General features: G+C 28.0%; 2 protein-coding genes across 2 annotated transcripts; one reads left to right on the top strand and one right to left on the bottom strand.

Annotated features, from left to right (window-relative positions):
• Nucleotides 1-1,120: 1,120 nt before the first annotated feature.
• UMAMIT21 (nodulin MtN21 /EamA-like transporter family protein) lies at nt 1,121-8,299 on the top strand. The gene is made up of 7 exons (XM_020359881.3): nt 1,121-1,497; nt 1,647-1,709; nt 1,935-2,051; nt 4,658-4,907; nt 5,321-5,479; nt 5,903-6,054; nt 7,665-8,299. Exons 1-7 carry the CDS (start codon nt 1,244-1,246, stop codon nt 7,771-7,773), a joined length of 1,104 nt encoding a protein of 367 aa, XP_020215470.2. The 5' UTR covers nt 1,121-1,243; the 3' UTR covers nt 7,774-8,299.
• Nucleotides 8,300-10,954: 2,655 nt separating this feature from the next.
• On the bottom strand, nt 10,955-15,523 carry LOC109799664 (uncharacterized). Its single transcript, XM_020360268.3, has 2 exons — nt 15,235-15,523; nt 10,955-12,985 (listed from the first exon to the last, which is right to left on the bottom strand). Exons 1-2 carry the CDS (start codon nt 15,355-15,357, stop codon nt 11,243-11,245), a joined length of 1,866 nt encoding a protein of 621 aa, XP_020215857.1. The 5' UTR covers nt 15,358-15,523; the 3' UTR covers nt 10,955-11,242.
• Between the last annotated feature and the right edge of the window lie 8,512 nt (nt 15,524-24,035).

Raw genomic sequence — 24,035 nt, 5'->3', positions numbered from 1 at the left:
ATAAATACGGATATCAATTAAAATTATAATTACACGTTATTAGATAGGCGCATAGGAAAAAATGAAAGTTCAAATATCCCCCACCCTTTAACAATTAATGTGACATAAACTTTTAACAAACTTGTTTTTTATTGGATAACCCTACCTTTAATAGGTAACCAGGTATTACGAAAAGCAAAAATCTAAAAAAAAAAAAAAAAAGAACTTGAATCAATACACAATTTTTTATTATTAAAAGTTGAATTTTTGTAGATAAATGGCTATTTTATATTGACTCGCAAACGATTTATTTGGCTATTATGTGAATTGTATAATAAGAATTTTTTAAATTTTACATACAATATAATAATTAACTATAAGTATTTGGTTTTTACTTGCACTAAATATTAATAAAGTAATATTTTTTTTGTTTTATTCAGTTATTATATTTGTAAAATAAAATAAAAAAAACTACTCGTAAGTATAAGCCAATTTGTTTACTAATGAAACAAATATATATTTGTATACTCCGAGATACACCAACCTTGATAGATAAAAAAGAAAAAAAAAATAAAACTCGTGCTATTATGGATAACGTGATTGGAGAAAAGACGAGTTAGGAAAAAAAAAACATATGTAGAAATTAAAGTGGAGATAATTTTGGAGAACATGAATTGAATAGTACTATAGTTGGAAACAAAACAGGCTTTTACCAACAAAAAAAAAACCAAAACAGGCACGTGAGTGAAAACCAAAACAATGTGACATTGATTTTATAGATACAAAGGTGTAGCATAGCATACACCAGTACGCAATGCACTACGAAGATAAATGCATGAAAGATTGGCACCGTCTAAGAGGAAGTTAGGATGACAATGAATAAAGTCTGTACAGGGTTTTATATTATAATTTTTGCACCCTATTTAAAATAAATATTCGTATCTGATCTCATATTTACACGAACAGCAGTTTCGATTCTAATTTCTATGTCACTGAATAGTGAATACATAGATATCTCCGTGACTGTACTTTGAGATTAATAATAAATAATTAATTAAAACAATAACCACAATTACATGAATATAACTAATTTAGTAAATTATTAGGTAATAATAATTTGTGTTTGACCCGGGTGGTCCCGAAGACGTAAAAGCAGCTTATTATATTCACCACACACGTCCCCATAATAGAAAGACTAGAGCCAATGATCGACAGTGTCATCCACACTATGCAATATCTCCATTGCCCATAAAAGGCACAACTTATGTACAAACATCTATGTCATCTTCATTTTCATCACTTCCACTTCACAAGAACCCTTAAAAATCATAAGTTAATCAAAGCCATGAAAGAAAACAAGCCCTATCTAGTTGTGATTCTCGTACAAGCCATCTACGCTGCCATGTTTCTTCTCTCAAAAGCTGCATTCGACCATGGCATGAACAACTTCATCTTTATTTTCTATAGACAGGCCGTAGCTACCATATTCCTTATCCCCTTCGCTTTCTTCTTTGAGCGGTATATCATATATGCACAACATAACTCGGATCAATATGATCAACATATATTACACTTGTTTATTACATGTATTATGTATATATATCTAGCTAGCTAATTAAACTACTTTTTTCCACTTTAATGATGCCAGTTTTCATTGTTCAAAGCAGGAAAACTGCACCCCCCTTGTCTTTCGTCACTTTCTGGAAGATCTTTTTCCTTTCTCTCCTTGGGTATGTGCAAATATTCAATTGAATAACATGTATTTGCTTGCTATTAAGATTAGAATTAGATCCTAATATACAAAAGTTGAAGAGTGTACTGCTACAAATATGTATCTAGCTAGGTTTAAACTTTACGTTATATATTCAATTAAAATATGTTTCAAATGATGTTATTGATTGATTACCATTTTTAAAATAAATCATTAAAGCTGTGTCGGTGGTTACAAATTTCAGGATCACTGCGAGCTTGGACATATATGGTATTGCTCTTATTTACACCTCTGCTACTTTGGCTGCTGCTACCACAAACTGCCTTCCAGTCATAACCTTCTTCTTGGCGCTCCTACTAAGGTACAATATTACATCATCAACTAATTGCTTTCTCAATTCAATTATAGATTGTTTTCCACGCTCCATCGACCTTAAATTGGACTTTAAACCCGTCTGAAAAGTGAAAACTGCAATTTATCGAAGGGCTTCGTTTCTTTTATTTCAAATCCTAAAATCAAATATGAAATAACTAGTGGGTTTGACTTAGTAATGATAGTATACATGAGTTCACAAATTCGAACATCAGTGCAACTATTGTAAAAAAAAGAAAATTCCTAAAATCAAATATTGTTCAATCACCGTGGAGATTTTGCCGGTCATTAAGATTCACGGATTCTCTTTGAACAACACAGTTGAAGCACATAAACGTTTCTCACAAATTATAATTTCAGTGTAAGAGTCCTGTTAGTTTCTCTAATATTGCCTGGACTGTAAATAATGAAATTTAGCGGATGTAACTGTACTAGATATATGAAATTTATATACATTTTTTTTTGTAGTCGGGGTTCACACATATTTCTTTACAATTATATGATATTGTTCATTTTGAGTTTCAGCTCTTGTAGTTTTGTTTTTGGTCTTCTCCTAAAAGACATCAATTAATGGAGATTATATATGTGTTTTATAAAATTTTATTTCTCCTCATGATCCAATGATATGAAACTTTATTTATACTCCAACAAACTTCCCTTCAAACAAAAGGCTATGGTTTAACTTTCCATTAGCGGAAACCTTTTTTTCATTTATGAATATTCAATGATGACTCTTAAAATTTTAGCTACACTTACCAACTTGCTTTGGATATCCCACACTTGGATCCATCATCTTTCATTGCTAAATATTCATCCAAAACTTTGAGTTGATTACCTGTTTAACCATCGACTCTGATATCACTTTTGGATATCCGAGATTCACACATAGATGTCTCTACAATGATATGATATTGTTTATTTTGGACTTAAACACCAATAATTTTGCTTTTGGTCATTTTTCAAAAAATTACATACTAATAAGAACTATATATATTTTATAAATCTTTATTTATCTTCATAATTCAATATTGTGAAACTTTGTCAGTACCTCAACATTGTTTAAACACAAACTACAATTATATATTTAGTAATTAACCAAAAACTAAAATGAAAAAAATACACACACAACTTGGCTATAACGAAGAGATAATTTGAATAAAGTTTCCATTTAAGTTAATTTCAATTATCTCTATTAAAGGATACATGTGATTATAATTTATAAGTGTGAGAAGAGACTAAAATATTAAGGGTGAGAAGGATTAGTTTAAAAAAAATTGGCAAGCGTATAGGAACACTTGTACTCCCTATAATTAATAATATCTAAAAAGAATGCCGCCTAATGTTTTATTGAGGAGATATATTTTTCCTAGCAAAGTGCATTATTATGTGGTCACTTCTCAGTACTAGAAAGCAAAAACTTTGAGTTCAGGGAAAAGAAGGGAAGAGACAGCTAGAGGTTAAGAATTAGACACGGATATAAATTAGGCTTTTCATTGGTACATTCATGTCGGGTGACGAAACCTTCAAGGACAATCGACCTTTGAAATTGTATTTTCATTGAATAGGTAGGTCCTTGTTATTTCTGAATATGGTTTTAAACTGTACATGTGGTCCACGTAAATACAGCCACAGTATATAGAATTTTGGACTTACCGGAATTTTATTGAGATTTTCTTGCAAAATTTTCATAATGTCAAAAACAGTTTAGGTGGCAAATATGGATTGAACGGACAGCTGAACTCTATTAAGATAACTTTTATAAGAGAAGAATTTAGTAATGATCATCCACACACACTCCACCGTTCAAGTCATTAAGTTTTAGTAGAGTAAAACATTAAGATTAATTAGACTGTGTTAGAGCTTGATAGGATATTTTTTATCGGTTAAAGCTTGAAAATTGTGAGCAGATCAATTTTGGTGAGTATCTCGAAAGATGTATCAAACAAAGACTTGATGCTTATGTCGGTTAGACATTGCACTGGAAAGGTTCCAAAAAAAAAAAAAAACGTTGGGCAGTGGTCCAAAAAGAGTATTCCTACTACAAGTTCTAACTTAGGATATTTATTCATTATAGTAGCTCCAAAGTCGGTGTAAAACTAGAATGTTGTACCAATTTGTATGTGTTTTAGCCTTGAAATGTTTATCCATAACACAATGCAACCACGGTTTAGAACCATGTCTCAATAAGAAGTTTGGAGTCAAGAGGGTAAAATTCAATTGGTGCAAATTTTGAGACAGGTAAAATATAAGTGGGTTGCTCTGACATGGTCTTGGCGTTTCCCACTAGGAAAGTGAGTAGGTCCACTTTCATTGTTCAGCTTTGGGAATGTCTTGGGCGTGTAGTGGGTAACTTTTGGATTAATTGGACCATTAATTAGCATAGCAGCTAACAAGAGGTCCATGTTTGTGCTCATCAGGTTGCCTTGTTTGTTTTCGAGGGAAACGGCGATTTCTGAAAAGATAAAAAGTCCATGTTAACATGTTATAAATGGATACGTGCGTTAATTTACATCTCCACGTGCATGCAATTTGAACTGTGACATTTGATTATTTTAATTATATCTCACACATAAGAATTTGGTTAATTTGTTTCAGGATAGAAGTTTTGAAAGTAAAGAGCGCCCCCGGGGTTGCTAAGTTGGTTGGTGTAATGGCATGCTTGGCTGGAGCAGGAACCCTTGCCTTCTATAAAGGCCCTCGTTTGGAACTATTAAGCCATTATCACCTTTTAGGGTACCATAAAAGCCAACAACATTTGGGTCGTCATGCATCTGCCTCATGGATCAAGGGTTGCTTCCTTATGCTCCTATCCAACACCTTTTGGGGAATGTGGCTTGTGCTACAGGTAAAACTCTTTCCTTGCTGCTTGTTACTAACTCGTGATGAATTCTTAGTATCGTCAAGAGTAAATTATATTCATCCTCCATGAATTTTTCTCAAACAACACGCAATTATCTTACTTTTTTAACCTTTACATCAACTATTCTCTTGGAGAAATTTCAGTTAAATATTTTTCAAATAATTCAAGAGTTAATATAATGTTTAAGGTGTGTGTATAATATTTTTCAAATGATTGAGTTAGTATAAAGATTAAAAAACAAAAGTAAAAGGTTTGTGCATAACTTCACAAAACTCTAAAGGATATTTGTGTAATTTACTCTATCCTTAATTAATATTTTTCTTATCATGATTAATATTATTCTTTTCTGTTTTGGTAAAATATTCTTCTTATCATGTCAATTCCTGTTCATTGACCAGACTTTTGTCATAAAAGGGTACCCTTCAAAGCTGCTCCTCACAACTCTCCAGTGTTTCTTAAGCTCAATTCAGTCCTTGGGCATTGCCTTGGCCGTAGAAAGAGACATTGAGCAATGGAAGTTGGGGTGGAATGTCAGACTCCTCGCCGTTGTGTATTGTGTAATTAATCCTCTAAATCTTCATATAATTAAATTGATTATTATCTTTTATTTCTATGTAAAAACAATTATCGAAAGTAAAATTGAATATAATTTTTTTTTTTGAAAGGTAAAGAAAATTATATATATATGATGTTGGTAGTGGGGTACCAATGGCCCTAGCCTTATACAAGATTTGGTGTGCCTAATGGCCGCACACCCTTATACATTTCATACCAAGAACCACCACCCCTATTTATCATCAGCCAACTAGCCCTGAGTGTGGATAGGCCAATATTCATTTGCCACACTGAGAGAAGGAATAAGAAACTGATTTATCAAGAGATACCAACCACGACCAAGAGAACATTATTACCTGTTGTCCAAGCTTTTGTGAATATAATTACTTAATGACTGATATATGGGAACTAATTTATGATGGTAGGGAATTATGGTGACTGGTGTAACGTATTACTTGCAAACATGGGTTATAGAGAAGAAAGGACCAGTGTTTCTAGCCATGTCAACACCCCTGGCTCTGGTCATGACCATCTTCTCCACCGCAATTCTCTTGGGCGAAATAATAACTCTGGGAAGGTTGGTTATTCATCATCCCATTTTTTACTTCCTCTCTATTTCTCATTTGCTTTTCCTTTTCTCACTCACCACATTTACACTATGTTTGATGGAATTGAAATATAATAAAAATATAGAAGAGAGAAAAGAAAAATATATTAAAATTTGGAATGTGTTTAAATCCAAGTTTATAAATAATTTTGAGATTTTTTTATTAAAAAATGATTTTTATTTTAATAAAAAATTCTTAAAATAATTTTAATTTATATCCAAATATACTCTTATTATATTCGGTACCAATGAAATATAAAGGGAAAAAAATAAAAAGGTTGCAGGTCTTATGTTAAAAAATTTCACTAGTTAAAGTGAGGGGAAATAGCACATAAATTGGGAGAGAGGTGAGAGAAAATATAAATTGGTATGGATCAATGGAATATTGTACAATTTTTTTATAGACTTAAATATATTTTTACTCTTTAAAATTTAAATTAATTTATTTTTAATTTTTCAAATTTAAAATTAATTTTTTTAATCTCTATAATTTTAAAAAAATTATTTTAGTCTTTATACTCAAATTTTATTAAAAAATTTATCAAATACTGTCACATAAAATTTATCTATCGATGTTCCTATTTGTAAAAATATCGCATTAAATATAATTGATACTATATAATTGTCTCAATTTATCACTTTTAGATATATTATTAATGACTTGAGAGATTAAAATAAGATTTTAAAAATTATAGAAATTAAAAATAATAATTTTAATTTTGAAGGACCAAAAATAAATTTAATTACCTTAAATTTGAGAAATTAAAAACTTTTTATATAATTTTAATTTCTTTTTTCTTTTATTTTTAAATCATATACTTAAAATTTACTCTTTTTTATCTATTTTATTTACTATTTTTTTTTATTCATCTTATTTTCCCCTCATTTTGAGTGCATAATATAGAAAAAATAAGAGAGAGAAGAGATGTGATGAAAACATTACTATAAAAGAAGTAATCTACGTCACTTATTTTAAATTTTTTATGTTAAAAAAAAGTCCGATATTAAAGCGGGAGACATAAATTTGGTTGTGAAATTCGACATAAATTTATGTCGAACATTGTCAAGATCCATCGTAAAAAGGGAGATATTAATTGGGTCTGATTAAACTATTTTCACTAGTTGCAAAATTTTGTTGCATAATTTTCACATTTGTTTTTACGTTATTATATATACTTTGAAACTACTCTATAATTTCTACCTCAACTTAACAATTTAAGGTAAAATAAATGAATTTCCCTACCTGAGACAATCACACAACATATATAAAACTTAAAAGTGTGTGAGACTAAAAAAAAAAATTAAAAATTAAATTAGAGTTGTTATAAGTAGAATACAATGGTAACTAAATGCTTCCAAAGTTATTTGTACCCATGCCTTGTTATAACTTGAGAGCACCCATGTTAGAGATGGTAATAATTATATTTTATTGCATATTTTAATTAATTAAATAATATTTATATTTCTAATAATGAAGATATTTTTTTCGTTTTCTCGATTAGTAAATATGAAACAGTTTCCTAGTTTTTTTTTATATTATTAATTAAATTATGTGGTTGTTGCCTCTGATGTTTGAACAGCCTCTTGGGTGGCATCTCTTTGGTCATTGGACTGTACTGTGTTCTGTGGGGAAAGAGCAGAGAGCAAATGCCGAAAGCCTCGTTAGACTTGGAGGAGGCATCGGGTTAATTAGAGTGATGACATGTCATGGTATATTTATACTATAGTATATAGTATATTTTCTCGTAGCGTTAAATTGGCATAAAATATATGCTTATATTGTAAAGTAAAGCCATATTATACTAACTGTTTATATAGTTTGGAGTAGTTAATTCTGACTTATTAATCCAAATCCAACATATAAAATTGACTTGTGACTTGTAAAGTGAAAGTTTTATCTCCTAGTATAATCTTTATTTATCTTGGTACAAAATGCTGATGTAAAAGGCAGAATCTCCGACGATCGACCACCTCATGAAACAAGGATCAATATAATGTCAATTGTGTTTCGTGTAATGTTGGGTCTGTAATAGCATTCATATTGTACCTAGGAACTACTTATTAGGAAAGGCTTCCAATTTCTCTCTCTTTTGTATTGGTTGGTTATGCAAATATGGTTGTTTTACAAATAGTTGAAAAACAGTATATATAAAATTTGATATTATGGTTGTGATGATGTTTTCACATTTTATAACAGTATGTGGCTCTTATTTAATTAGATTTTATAAAAATTTGAATTAATGTTTTCATTAATAAAGAAATTATTTTTTGTTAAATTTTTCACGATCAATAACTCAAATATATTTTTTTAATTTGGAACTTAATTTTAAAATTCTCAAATTTAAGACTTACTGATTAATTTAATCAATATTATATATAACAAATAAAAAAAAAAGAGACGATAAATAAAAAAGGGTGATATAGGATACATTTTAATATAAATAAATAGTTTATACACTAAAAATTGTAAATAATTTTTACATTGTTATTCAATAAATAAATCATGTGGCATGTCTTAATTATTGCGATAATTATCTTAAAAATTATACAAATAATAATTTTTTTTTATTGTTAACATTATAATTTTTTTTATCAATCTAACAATACATGTACATATAATCTTTAAATTAAAGTTAGAGTGTCAATATTTTATAAATAATTTCATTTGTTGACAAAAAAATAATAGTCAATATTATAATTACATAACAAATCATATATATGTTGAAAATCAACCATTAATTTTTTCATCAAAGACTACTGATTTTTTTTTTACATACCAACTATTGATATTAATTACTTTATTTTTCTCACTTTAGAATATTCAAATCATTAGTTGAGATTCTCATAAAATATACTGTACTTAAATATTTTTGAGACTACATAAAATAGTAAAGTAGTCGTCTAATCTAACATACTATAATTAACTTAGTAATTATAAAAGAAAGAGTGTGAGGACTAGGTTCCATCCTCATCACTATCTTTATAATATTTCTTATTAATAGAAATAAAAAAAATAAAAAAATAAAAAAATAAATAGTCTACCCTACTATATCATCCATCAAAAGTGATTTGGAATGGATTATTGGCGTACTTAAAAGATGTGAGTTAAAATGTGTAGTTCATCTTCTTCATCTTCATGGGTAAATTAATAAGCTTCTTTGCCAAATTGTTTTAAATAATAATAATAATAATAAACAACCAAAGAAAGACATAAAAAATGCAATTATATATTATAAGTTGTTCACATCATGTTAGAATAATTGAAACACATTGAATAGAAAAAATAATCGCATTGTAGAGAGTAGAATTATCTAATATGTTGCTTTTATTTTTATTTTTTAATTACATCATTTTATAACCAGGCTACAAATATCATGACGTAGAACTTTATTATTCTAATTGTATGCAAAATTTAGTGACGTACATAGATTATCAATTTTAAGGTGGAATCGTGGCCTTCTTCGATAGAACAGAAAAAGTATATAACGTAGAGGTTACAATAAACTTTGAAGCGTTGGTTAAGAAAATTAAAATAGTTGTAGCAATGAAAAAAAAATTGAATCTTAATTAACTGGGGTCAAGAAAGTAACAAAAACAAATACAAATTGAAAATGTTAAGAGTTGCAAACCTAGCTGCCATGTCCTAATATATTATCAACCCGTTTAGATTGATTAAAACAAATGTGATTGTGAGCAATGTTTGCTCATATTATTTTTGAACATAAGAATGCCTATTCATGTTTGTCGTTGAATAATAATATTTACAGCCATCGTTACCTCACCTTATAAGGATTAAAATGTAATACACATGATTTAGTTTCACTAACAAATGCATATATACTATTGATAAAAGTGATACCTATTTTTATGTAGATAAATTTAATCTTAATTTTATTTTTTGTATTTTCTCACTTTTTAAATTATTCATAAATAATTGTTTTATTTTTATAACTATTCAAAATCATTTAAACTCTTTAATTATTATTTTTTTATTTACACAGAAGCACGGACTATTTTTTACGCTAGTTTTATTTTTTATAGGAGGATTATTTAGATTGCTTCTACTTTTTCACGCTCAAGGATATTATATATATATATATATATATATATATATATATATATATATATATATATATATATATATATATATATATATATATATATATATATGTATATAATTTTTTAATGAATTATCTAACAATACTATTTCTGACATTTTTTTTCAATTATGGAAAGCCCAAGATTTTGGCTTTAGCTATATGAACACTAAAGACAGCAGAAATTCAACTCCTTGTTTATAATCTTCTTAACAACTACCAGTTGAAGCTGTGATCTATAGGGTGTTGGAGAGAGAGAATACGTGGATACGGTATTTTTGTGGCGTAAAAGTCTGTATTTGAACATAAGCAAATCAAAGTATTTTTTTTTTTTTATATATATAATACTTCCTCCTGTCTAAAACTATTTATATTTTAGCTTTTTAAAAAAATTATTGTTATAAAAATTTCAAGTCTCATTAATTATTTTTCTTCTAAATATACTTTTATTTACTATTCTTTTTTTACTCCAGAATTACTGCTAATCATTCAAAACAAAAGGAATGAATATAATATTTATTATAAGATGGAGATTTAAAAGATTTAATGATAAAATCTAAACACATGTAAATATCTTCTTTTTTTTTCGATTTCAGAAAATCTCTTCCCATCTATCCATGTCACTAAAAAAAAGTATTTTACAAAATCAACTGCATGTGCATCTTGATTAATGTAACATTCGCCCAGTGCATGTAGTGTTGCATAAATTACATGACCATAATATCAGAAAGAAAGAAAAAAAGATTGAGCTCCTCAAAATTCCCACTCGCAGATCACAACGAAATTGAAATTTACATTGGTGAATTTAACCTACCAAATACCAGTACAGATCAACAATAATAGGATAGAAAAATAAGTGACTTGACAGGAACAAAATTCGGTTCTTCAAACTAAATATGAAATAATAATAATTATAATAATAATAATTATGATAATAATAATAATAATAGGAAAATGTAGTTGGAAAATCTCACACAACAGTTTGTTTGACACGAACCAGAGAACAATCTGAAACTCTGCAATGTTTCGAATTGTTCATGGTTCGATTCATATTTCAGGTTTTAGTGATTATCATTTATCACACTGCCAGCATCAGTAGCCCTGGATGCATCCTCCATCCCAATATGGCTTTTCTCTTCTATGCTTGATGTAGTTTCCTTTTTTATCTTCTCCACAGGCTTTGCATCTGCTGGAACTACTTTAGTTAATATCTCCTTAGGAAAAGGATCCACCTTTGTGTCTATACTATCTGCAATGGGAACCGGAGATTTTTTAGCTTGCAACTCATTCTTTTCGAATTCCCCCCATGGCTTTCCTGCTTCTGATGGTACAATAGGCTCTTTGTGTTTGATGGGCTCATTGCTTTGTGTTTCCACTGAAGATGTCTTCTTGACTCCTACATGTTCTTCTTTCAGTGGCTGGCTGCTTTGATTGTTTTCCTTTGAAGATTTCTCAGCTGTTGGCTCTGGTTCTAGTGTTTCCTTTGCTGATTCATTGACATGAGTATTCTCTAAAGATTTTTCAGCTTTTGACTCTAGTTTCACTGTTTCCTCAGCTGGTTCCTTGATATGAGTTACTTCTGTAAGTTTCTCAAATTCTGACTTTGGTTTCACTGTTTCCTTAGCTGGTGCATTGATGTAAAATTCCCCTAAAGGTTTTTCAGCCTCTGACTTTGGTTTCACCGTTTCCTTAGCTGGTTCTTTGATACGAGTTTCCACTAAAGGTTTCTCAACTTCGGACTTTGGTTTCACTGTTTCCTTCGTTGGTTCATTGACGTGAGTTTCCACAAAAGGTTTCTCAGCTTCTGACTTGGGTTTCACTGCTTCCTCAACTAGTTCATTGATATGAGTTTCTTGTGAAGGTTTCTCGGCCTCTGACTTTGGTTTCAATATTTCCTTAGCTAGTTCATTGATATGAGTTTCCTTTGAGTGTTTCTCAGCTTCTAACTTTAGTTTCACAACTTTCTCAGCTAAGTCAATGATATGAGTTTCTTTTGAAGGTTCCTTAGCTTCTGACTTTAGTTTCACTGTTTCCTTAGCTGGTTCTTTGATTTGAGTTTTCTCTAAAGGTTTCTCAGCTACGGACTTTGGTTTCACTGTTTCGCTAGCCGGATCATTGATGTGAGTTTCCACTAAAGGTTTTTCATCTTCTGAGTTGGGTTTCGCTGTTTCCTCAACTAGTTCATTGATACGAGATTCTGTAAAAAGTTTCTCAGCTTCTGGCTTTGGTTTCAGTGTTTCCTTAGCTGGTTCATTGATGTGAGTTACCTCTAAAGGCTTCTCAACTTCTGATCTTGGTTTCACTGTTTCCTTAGCTGATTCATTGATGTGTGTTTCCACCAAAGGTTTCTCAGCACCTGATGCTGGTCTCACTGTTTCCTTAGTTGGTTCATTGATATAAGTTTCCTCCAAAGGTTTCTCAGCTTTTACCTCTAATTTCACTGTTTTCTCAGCTGGTTCATTGATGTAAGTTTCCTCTAAAGGTTTTTCAGCTGGTACCTCTAATTTCACTGTTTTCTCAGCTGGTTCATTGATATAAATTTCCTCTGAAGGCTTCTCAGCTTGTGACTCAATCACTGTTTCGTTGGCCCGTTCATTGATACGAGTTTCATCTGAAGGTTTCTCAGCTTGTGATGTTTCTGTCTTCAAAGTCTCGTATTCTTGTTTTGGTAATTCATTGTTTTTACTTTCCTCAGACAGTTTCTCCTCTGGCTTTGGAGATTCTGGTTTAACTGCTGGCACATTGATTTTAGTATCCTCCACTGTGGTTTTCTCGTTTTCTGTGGAAGCATTTGTATCTTCATTCTGCCACACACAAAATTATAAACCAGAAAACATCAGAAAGACAGAAAGTGCTAATGAATGGCAATATGGCATTAGTGGTTTTCTCATTTTTTAGTTCGGTTGATAACGATCAAGTAGGATTCATGTTCCAAACTTCCACGGCAAGAAGTAATCACATTCATGAGATAAAAGCTAAAAATTTTGTTAACTTTTTTTCTTTTAAAAAAAATCAATAGATTTTGGGGGTATATTGGTATATGAATAAGTCAAGCATTTACTTGATAAAAAGATTGTAAGATAAAAAATTGTTTATGATCTTAAATCTGAAACTTATTGAAATAAATTCATAAATTGGGTTATTGCATTATCATGCAGTAGTTTTAGTAATAATTTTTTTGGTTCTGACAAATTATGCTTCAATTCAAGAGGTTGTGTCGAGTAACTTAAATAATAATGCAGAAGAGTTGATGGGCAGATGAAGATGTGCTTCCAAATTTTACTTTAAACGGTATACATTCAAAAATTTGAATAATGTATTAATTATATTTACTAACAATAACATAAGCAAATCATATCACACGACATCAATAATTGATACTCATTCATCACATTAAGAAAGACTAAAATTGGTCATTTTTAACAATAAAAAAAAATATAAAAAAAACTCAATACAAAACAAAGACAAAAAAAATGTCAAATTTGTAGAATGAGAGTGACACTGAGAGAGTGAATTATAAGGTGAGGGGTCAAAAGTTCTCTATTCATGTAAGTTTAAAAATATTTGTTAGATATATAGTTAAAACATATGAATAGTTGAGATTAAATTCGTGTATTATGGCTGTCCATTTATCTAGTAGTTATTTTTAACTCCACGTGAACGAGAGGGGCTTATTTTTGCCTCAGAAATCACCCGATGAATGTCACATGTTTATTTAGGTTTCTTTGTGTGTGTGTGCTGGGGTAAATTTTTTTGGTGTGGAGACTTTTATTATTTGACTCATGATATATGCAAGTACACTTTCTTTATTTATTTTTTAAATTATAAAATATTATAGTTTTTTTTTTCAAAAAAATTCTAATTTTATATTTTTAACTTTCAATTTGTTACTTTCTTCTTTTTTTTCACATACTTTTTTTTTTTTAATTTTTACATGCTACCAAAATAGGTGAGGTAAAAGAAAGTTAAAGGAGTACATGTAAAAATTGAAAAAAGGAGAGAAAATATGTATAAAAAAAATATCAAATTAAATATTGTGATGTAAAATTAAAAAATATAAAATACAAAATTAAAAAAAATAAGAATATTTTAAATTTTAATTATTTTTTTTAAGAAAAAGGTATACTTATGGAAAAAATGAGGTGTATATATCATAAACCTTATTATTTTACTGTCTTACATACAGCGGTTAAAACTGTCATGCTGAACACACAAAAAATTTTATGAAGAGGCTTTTGGACAGTTTCAAAATTTGTTTAAAAAAAAACATGCTTTATGTATTATTAACAAATAATACAATATTTTCACTTTATTTATTATTTTGAAAAAATAAAAAAAATAATGAAAATAACTTTTATTATTTCTTGTACAAACATTAAAATTTTGAATATAGAAAATAAAGTAAAAATCAAATATCATTATTTTTTTTATAAACAAAAAACATAATACTAAAAAAAGGGAGTCAAAGGGTATTTCAATCCATATATAAAATTAAGGCAATTGCTTAATTCAGACCCTGTCAAATATTTCAAGACCTATATTTAATAACATCTATATTCTACCCAATATTATTATAAACAAATCAGTAAAGTAATGGTACATGTTCCGAATGAAACTTCCGATTTCATCCGAACCATTAAATCATTTATATTTGTAAAATATTTAAAATAAAATATTATTTTAATTTTATTATTTTAAAATTATAAACATTTGGAGAATTTTTCGACAAAACTTTTGGAAGGATGTATGGTTTTTGTAAGAAAAATAAGGATAAAAGATATTTTCTGAACCCTATTTTAATTTGGCAGTACAACACATCCATAGTGTATGTGTACTGTACCATAAAACTCCATCCTTCCCCTTTAATTTGCAATGATTGATGTTTGAGACTAAATGGTAAAATATGTTTTGATAATGATATGCAATTAAAAGGTGTATTTAAAATTTAAATTGATTTGAATGTGAAATTTACATAAGAGCATTTATATTTATTTGTATTTAAAAAAGAGAATTGATTTGAAAGCAGTGATTGAATGTTGAAAGAAGCATATACCTGGTTGAACAAAAGGCTGAGAGAGCGTGATTTGTTGGGAATCGGAGGTTGAGGTTGAGGTTGGGGCCTTTTCTGATCGGGATTGTCCTCGGCGACCTTGGGCTTACTGGCGCAACCTCCCATTGCGTTTCTTCTCTCACTTAATTTTCTCTCCCGACCCTTCTCGTTTTCTCACCCCAAACACACACAAGGAAAAAGGAGAGCCGCACCAACGTCTTACGTCTTACGTCTTACGTGCGGGCAAAATCAATGCAACAACACACACCGTGCGACTCAAAAAAGTAAACCAATTAGCCCCCAACCCAATCGCCAAATATTAATACTCTTTCATTTTTTATATCTTTTTACACTTTCAATTCAATCAATTAATAATTCATTATTTTATTTATTTTTCATAAAATTCAAACATCTTTTAATGCTACTTTATAATTAGATGCTATTATACGTTCTTAATTCATAACATATTTTCTTCTTTTTCCTTTTTTTATTGACTAAATATTTGTAAATCTTGCATATTATTTAATAAAGATTTTTTTTTATTCACTAAAAATTTGTAAATCTTGCATATTATTTATTAAAGATTTTTTTTCTAAGTTTGTCAATTTTAATAAGTTTTAACCAAAAAAAAAAAATTGTATTAACTATGAACAATAATATAAATTATAATTTAATAAGAGTTTGAAGCTTTTATCTTATAACTATTATTTAAACTCTCACTGTTAAATCAAGATTAATAAGATCATTAGGGTTAGTCTAGTGGTTAGGTGGAAAAAGGTTGAAGTAATTATAAATATGATTACATAAATTCAATCTTTATTGAGATCATTTTTGTAATCTTTTCTATCTTTATAAAAAAATCAAAATTAATATTTATAATTATTTTGGCTCTGATGGTGATATTGGTCCGAATATTATGTAGAAAATTCATTAGATTATTAGAATATTGATATTTGCATATGAGAGAATTTTGATGTTGGGCGTAGCGCCGTAGAAGAATATTTGTATATATAGGAGAGGCATGTGGTGGACCCTTTGCTACATCTTTCGTATTTTCGTTAGTTGGTCTCACGTATTGCTTCTACTCCGCAACCTCAAATGCCCACATCTTTTTACCAATATCAGATTCAGATAATATAATTTCATAAACAAAAAAACAAAATCTAATTCTATGTTATCAGCTGAATTTTTTTTTCATAACACCTTTACTCTCCTCCAACAATATTATTTTGTATGGACTATGGTAAAATTAACTTATATAAAACGTGTCTTATGTTGATGTCATTTTTCACAAGGAACGTCTACAGTAAAATTATTTATAACTTCATTGAAAATTTATGTTATTAAGTAGAGTTGAAAAACTAAAAATTTATATATTAAATAATTTAATTGAAAGTATTTAATAAAATTAGTTGATAAATTAATTAATTAATGTGAAATAAAAAATTTATATAAAATATTTTTATCATTATCTGTTAAGTTGAATTAATGAAATAGAATATCAAATAATTTTTAAATTTTTTAAAACTTTATAAACTTGATCTATATATTAATAATTCTTAATTTAATATTAGATTATTAAAATTTGATATAAAATATAAATTATTAAATATAATAAATTTAGATAGATTTACTCTTAAAATATAAAAAAATTTCATATTACATATTTTGTATCTTTAGGTCTTGAAATGAGATGTGTAAAAAATATTTTTAAGAAATTATCATTTGCTAACAAACAGAAACTATTAAGATTATATTTATTAATGTAATATTTATCTAATAAATATTAAATTATTTATATAATATTTTGGAGATATAAATAATTTTCAATTCCAGTATTATTTGTTAATTATCTAATGACATGACTACCATGCAATGTTGACATAGATTCTAACATGACAATAATATATAAAATTTAGAAAATTGTTAAAGTGATTTTTTATGAGGATTACAACATTTAATTGTTATTATGAAATTTAACATTTAAAACACAAACTCATCTACCTTTTTAAATTATAATATGAACATCGTATTATATATAATATTATTGTTTGAATTTATTATTATTAAAATATAATGTTAAATCTAGTTTAAAAACATTAAATAATAAATTTATACAAAGAAAATAAAAAAAATAGTAAATAAATTTAATAATTTATTATTTAATATACTTTTATATAATAAATATAAAAATATAATCATTTTTGTCTTTATATCCTTTTTAGCTCTTTCTTTTTAACTTTTTAAGACACCACTAATGTTATATTATTTGTTTTAATATTATAAAATTTATATTGTTTATGGTATGAAAATATTGAATAATAAATATATTAATATTACTATGTTAGGAGAGTGAAGTTAAAATTTTCGTGAGTAAAATACTCAAATAAAAATGAACGTGAAGCAGGTTGAAGTGTTTAAAAAAAATATTGTAGTTAATTTATATATATAGTGATTTATTATCATTAATTTTAACCAGATCAAATACTATTAAATTAAAATTAAAAATAATTAACTTATGGAGTAATACTATGTGATTCTCGTATTATAAATTAAAAATATATATGACCGTGATTTAACTAATAAATTTAATAGTAAAAGACAATAAGTCAAGCATTATGATCCTCGTAAAATTATTTTTACTATTTTATTAACTATGTCAATCACTATTAATAAATGACAACTTTTTCTACCCTACACTCCAGAATTGTCGCTTTTTCCCCTTACGTCAGCTTTAAGCGTTCATCGTTGCGTTAATTAAGGAATACAGTACGCAAGGCACATCGCCTGTGTTTTAAAACCCGGACCGACCCGGCCGGTTGGACCGGTTGGACCGGAAACTAGTGGTTCAGCCAGTTCAAATCTGAAGTTAGATTGGTTATGCAGTCGACCCGTTTCAAAACCGGATTGAACCGGTCAATTTTCCGGTTCAACCGGTGAACAGGTGGGTCAAACCGGTTCAACCACTTTTTTTTTTTTAATTTTTTTAAGAGACCATAAATCACAAAAATAATAATGAAAATTGAATCTCTTAATGAAAAAGTAAGGAGTCTTATTAAATTTAACAATGACTACTTGTTCTAATATATTTGTTTGCAATATATACAACTTAAATAACTTTTATAGTATATTATTAATTTTAAATTATATATTTAATAATCCAATATCTATGTAAATATTACATATATTATTTTGTGATATTAATTGCAAGCATATTATATATGTACATATTATTTATATTTTTAATTTGTATTAATATACCGTTTAACATGTAATTTTTTTATGTATTTTTTTACAAAATAAAAATAAAAATAATTTTAAATAAGATAGAAAAATTTAAATTTAAAATAAGATATGAATTTATTAAAATTTATAAGTATAAATATATTTAATATGAATATTTTTTAATAAAAATAAATAAAAATCGAGTCATGCGGTTCAACCAGTGACCCACCGGTTCAACCTTTGACCCACTGACCCAATACCTTAACCGGTTCGATGACCGGTCTGGTTTTTAAAACTATAGTACAAAGTATGTTAAAATTATAATTTTTGTTTTTTATCAGTAAATTATAATTAAAAATGATGAAAATTAAGAATTCTTTTTTTTTTTTTTTATAGTTAGAGGACACATAAGAGTAATTGAATTTATAAATGTAAAAGTCAAATGTACATAAAAGAGTTTGTTGAAAAAAATAAAACTCAGTTGGTTAATATGTAAGCTTCAAAAGAATTAGTCTTAATGTCCTATTATTTAAATATCTATTGTTTTAATTATATATTATTAAAAACAAACAATCTATTTTGCTTTAGATTACTTTTGATCGATCTTTCTTTCTGAGCGGGTCTCTGTTACTGACATTGAGGGGAGCTGTTGAAGTGAAATAGAACTCAAAATAAAATATATACAGCACTCGGACGTTGAACCATAACCATTGGCAGTTCCATCAAAAAAATTTAAAACTTTAATAATTGAAGTTAACAAATATTTGATTCTGTTACCCTATGTCATCGATTGTTACCATTAGACTTGTCATTTTCTTTTTCTTATTTATTTGGAGTTAAGATCTTCTCAATTTGTTGGAGATTTTTTCTGTACCTAAGTGTCTTTTGGTAATTTGGAATTTTCCTTATGCATTAGGAGAAGTTGGATTGTCAATTCATTTGACTTGGCTTACTAAACCGAATCTTTTAGTCAGGTATCTACCAGCTTGTAGGTACTTTTAGCATAAACTATATATATAAACATATTTACATTTTATGATTCGTAACACATGTATTATCTTTTCAGTGGAAAACTAAACATAACTTTAAAGTTCTCTTTTAATCAACCCCATTTAATTACAATATGGTTCATGTTTTTTAAATTATTTATATATTATAAATTTGTTAATGTAAAATAAAAAAAATAATATATTAAAATTCTAACCAATTAATAAATATTATTAAACAAATCGATAGTGTATTTTTTAGGGGGTATAAACTAAAAAAATGAATTGAAATTTGTTGTTTTTGTTTGACCTAGTGTTTTTGGTGTTGAAGGCGTCTTTCATCTATAGTTGAATCTTGTTTTGTATAGCTAAAGAAATTAATTAGACGGCAAAAACAAATATATGTGATGAAGGGAGCATAGTAGAGGTGTCATGTCATGCTGAAGGGAATGGAAAAGAAGACCCCATAGTCGTTGCTGTACGTGGCTGTGCTACCTCATAATTACATCGTGTTGCCCATCATTTATCACACTTGCACTATGTTTGCTTCTTCATTCTTAAACTATATATATATATATATATAACCTTTCCTTTGCTTTTTCTTAATTTATCCCGCTCGTCATGCATGTCATATCAGCTCTATCCGCAAGTCTTCCAATTCTTTATATTTTAAAATATTTACAGGTAATTAATTTTGTCATTTAACTCTCACAAGTGTACAGTACGTTTTGTGTCAAAGGAACCAAGTTAAATCAATCTAACTTGCATAACTATTATATTATCAATGAAGTTGTATAATATGTGAATTAATCATTTAACTGTTAAATTATAATTATTTATTATTTTGATTCTCTGTGACAAATTTTATGAAAATTGAAAATTAATAAAAAGATAATTAAATTTTTCATTATTTTATAAATTTTAATTAATATCAAATTCTTAAATATGATTACGACGGAAACTTCTGATCTGGGGGGATTTAAGATTAAAAATATTTAATTAAAAGTTGTATACTAGAATCTTTTTTAATTTATTCTTAAAAAACAGAAGTTTTCAACTTCATTTAGTTTCGATTTTAACTCTTACGTAATTCGAGACTTTTTGACATACTATAATAATTTGGATGTTCAAATAAAAGGATATCCCTATTGGATTAAGAAAGAAAGATCTTTGTAAACTATGATTGGTTTCAATTTTTAATGGATGTTGAAGTTTTTTGGTGTATCAGAATAATCAAGATTACATTTTACATACTAAGGTACGGTGTCGATTAAACATGTTGAGGTTGGAGCATACGGTTTATATTTCTGTCTTTGTTGAAAATTCTATTTCAATTTGTAGACATTTATTAATCTGTAGACGTTGAGTTAGGTAAATATAATGTGCAGCTTAAACATGTAAATGTTAAAAATGAAGTTTAATTCATTTTCTCCGTTGATCATAGTTTGAATTTAAGTTGGCTATCTATGCATATTAAAAGCTTAAAGAAGCTTTTGCAAGTTGAAAATAGAAATATTTCACACATTTATTGTTACATTATTTTTTCATACATATTTATTTGAGACACAAATTGACAAATATATTGGCTTGTTCTTTGGAGTCTGGAAGTATGCGCTGTGCAGTAAATAATGGGTATTTGATAGTTTTTATTTCAAGTGGAACTTATGATTATCTTGTTTGCACCTATACAAGCACTTCCATGCAGAAGGGTGATTAATTATATATGTGCGCCAAAATTAAAACTTTGGAAAGTCATATTAACTGTGTAGATGAACCTGGATCTTTCCTATTTATGCATCTTACTGTTTAAATTTTAGTTTATCTATGTCCGATCTTGCCTTTCTAAGTAATTAGGTACACTTATGCTGCACAATTTGGGTATATTAGGATTACTATTATAGTTGTGTCAAGATACTACTAACAGTATATTTATAATATATGATTGAATGGATTTCATTTTTTCCCGTTGTCTTATTTTTTTTGTTGTTGTTAAATAATGCTACAGTTTTGTAGGAGAAGACTATGAATATAGGATAAGATATGTAATTGTGTTATATTTCGTAGAATTAATTACATATATGGTGTATAAGGTTTGATAAAAGTTATTACAAAAGCAGAAGACTAAGTTCACTACCCAGTTTGACAAGAAAGAAAAGTTCTGCGTGAAAGAGATGTCACCCTAGGTTGGGGCTTTCATTTCAAAGTAGAACCTTTTTTCTGAATTAGAACCTTTTCTAATTAATTTCACTTTTTGAGTGAATAATATAGAATCTTAATCATTTATAAACAAGTTAAGAAAGTAGATTTTTCTAAAAATGCATGTTTGTCACACAAATATGCAATATCAAACATTAGTTTTTCATAAATGGTCGAGATTCCTATCTTCCCTCCGAAGTATGGTTTGACAAGCAAACTCTTTTTTTCTTCTTCTAATAATAGAATCGGCAATATTTTTCTGAATCTCCGCTCTTCGCCTTTTCATTTTAATTTCCAGGTATAACTTGTTGTATGGCAAAAGTATTTCAAAGGATTCAAAGTCACACATTGTTCGATTTTGTTCTCCGCGTTTATATATCAACAACATGTTTTACAAAACTTAAAAAATGACAAGGAAAAAACATAGGTTCGCGCCGATGAAAAAGGGTCTCATAGGGATGCTTAAGAGCACCTGTAATGGGGGCGCTTGTTGTGTATCTTAAAAATAAGCAACAATACTTATAAGAAATTCCATTAGATTCATCCTACGTGACAAGTCAAGTTCTAAATTTTTTAGTTTTGTTGTTTCTCCAAACAACAGTGCTTAGCAATTTGAAAATTGAAATGGAGAAGTATGATTGGTTGATTTGATCCAAGGTGGAACATAGACAGAAAATTTGGAAAAAGTGTAGTGTAAGGTGTCAAAAAGTGTAGTATGAGTTGTAAAAAAGTAAGGGTGCTTATAAGCAATTTTCATTGGAACAAAAATTGTAAAAATATAATGAGTTGCTTATGAGTGACGTGGTACAATGAGACTCATTTAAAATGATTGAAAGTTACTTATAAACAATTCTCATTGTAGATGCTCTAATAGAATACTCGTTTCCATCTTATTGAATAAAAATTTGTTTCGGATACAATTATTCATTAAATAGATATCTACAAATTTTATAAATATACAAATGTATTCATGAGTATCAATGAATATTCATATTTATGATTTTTTAAAAAAAAATTTAAAAAATATTACAAATAAACTTAAGCTTATTTATGTTAATTTTATTGAAATATTAAAAATAAATGACTGTCATTAATTTTTAAATTTGCATCTAATGTTAATTTTATTGAAATAATAAAATTAATATTAAAAAATATAAGATAAATATATAAATATTTAACTAATTTATGCGAATATGAATATTACTATATCTAATCACATCCCGTTTATTAATAGATAAAAGAAAAATATTTATACCCATTATTTATAAATATTTATTTAAATTATTCATTTATTATCGCGATGAATTTTATGAGTTTTATTCACAAATATGTTCATGAACAGAGTGTTTTTTTTTTTTTTTGCCATCTCTAATCTCGTGAAACTGATACAATAAAAATTCATCACTTATTCTTCCGTGAAATCTAAGAGACAACAATCCATTATATTAAATTAAGAGAACAAATTTCACTTCGATTAGAAGCAAATTGAGATATCAAAATTAGAACGTTTGGCTTGTTGCATCAAACCGGACTCTTAGGCCCAAAAAGTACTATTGATTTGATAATTTTTTTTTTGGTTAAAATCTTTATTTGATCCTTTATAATATTTTTTTATTTTAATTTAGTCTCACTTTAATTTTTTGTTTCAATTTGGTCTCTAATACAAAACGGAATTAATTGTTGGCCACGTGAATGTCAGGTGGATGCCACGTAGATGGATGCCAAATTCCTCGAATACACCTAGAACCAGAACGGCCCGTTGCAAATGCCAAATTTACACACCAATAGTGTAACCAGAACGGCCCGTTCTGGTTTCAGAACGGGCCGTTCTAATTCCATGTGTATTCATGAACTTTAGCGTCCACCTATGCATCCACGTGGCCAACAGTTAACTCCGTTTAAATCATTTATATGGAAGTCCCAAATTGCAATAAATTAAATTATTAGGGACCAAATTGAAACTAAAAATTAAAGTGGGACTAAATTGAAACAAAAAAATATTATAAGGGACCAAATAAAGATTTTAACCTATATTTTTTTATATAAAAAATTACATATAAAGTTGGTAAAAATAAATAAAGTGATTCAATTTGATGTTATTTCACATGCTAATAGGTTAGGTCAGATTCTTAGGGTTGGAAGCTACCACTGATCTGATACATCAAAATTTCAAAATACAACCTACTCATGGTCACTTGTGAGTAGGAAAACAACAGTGATCAGTAATTAAGTGCTTCTCTTAAGCAAAACATGTTTATTTCTGGCTTAATAATTTGTATAAGAAGATATTTTCGACATATTTCCTAAATGAATCTTGCCCAACAAAATTTCAAAACAAAAAAGTATGTAGGGATAAAAAAAAATGCGTCGCGTACTAATTAATTTTGATGATTAAAG

This window comes from Cajanus cajan, chromosome 2 (assembly GCF_000230855.2).
Source record: "Cajanus cajan strain Asha chromosome 2, NIPB_CcT2T_4, whole genome shotgun sequence".
NCBI classification, from domain to species: Eukaryota; Viridiplantae; Streptophyta; class Magnoliopsida; order Fabales; family Fabaceae; genus Cajanus; species Cajanus cajan.
Note: the sequence above shows the minus strand (reverse complement) of the source record. Positions and strands in the feature narration are given on the sequence as shown.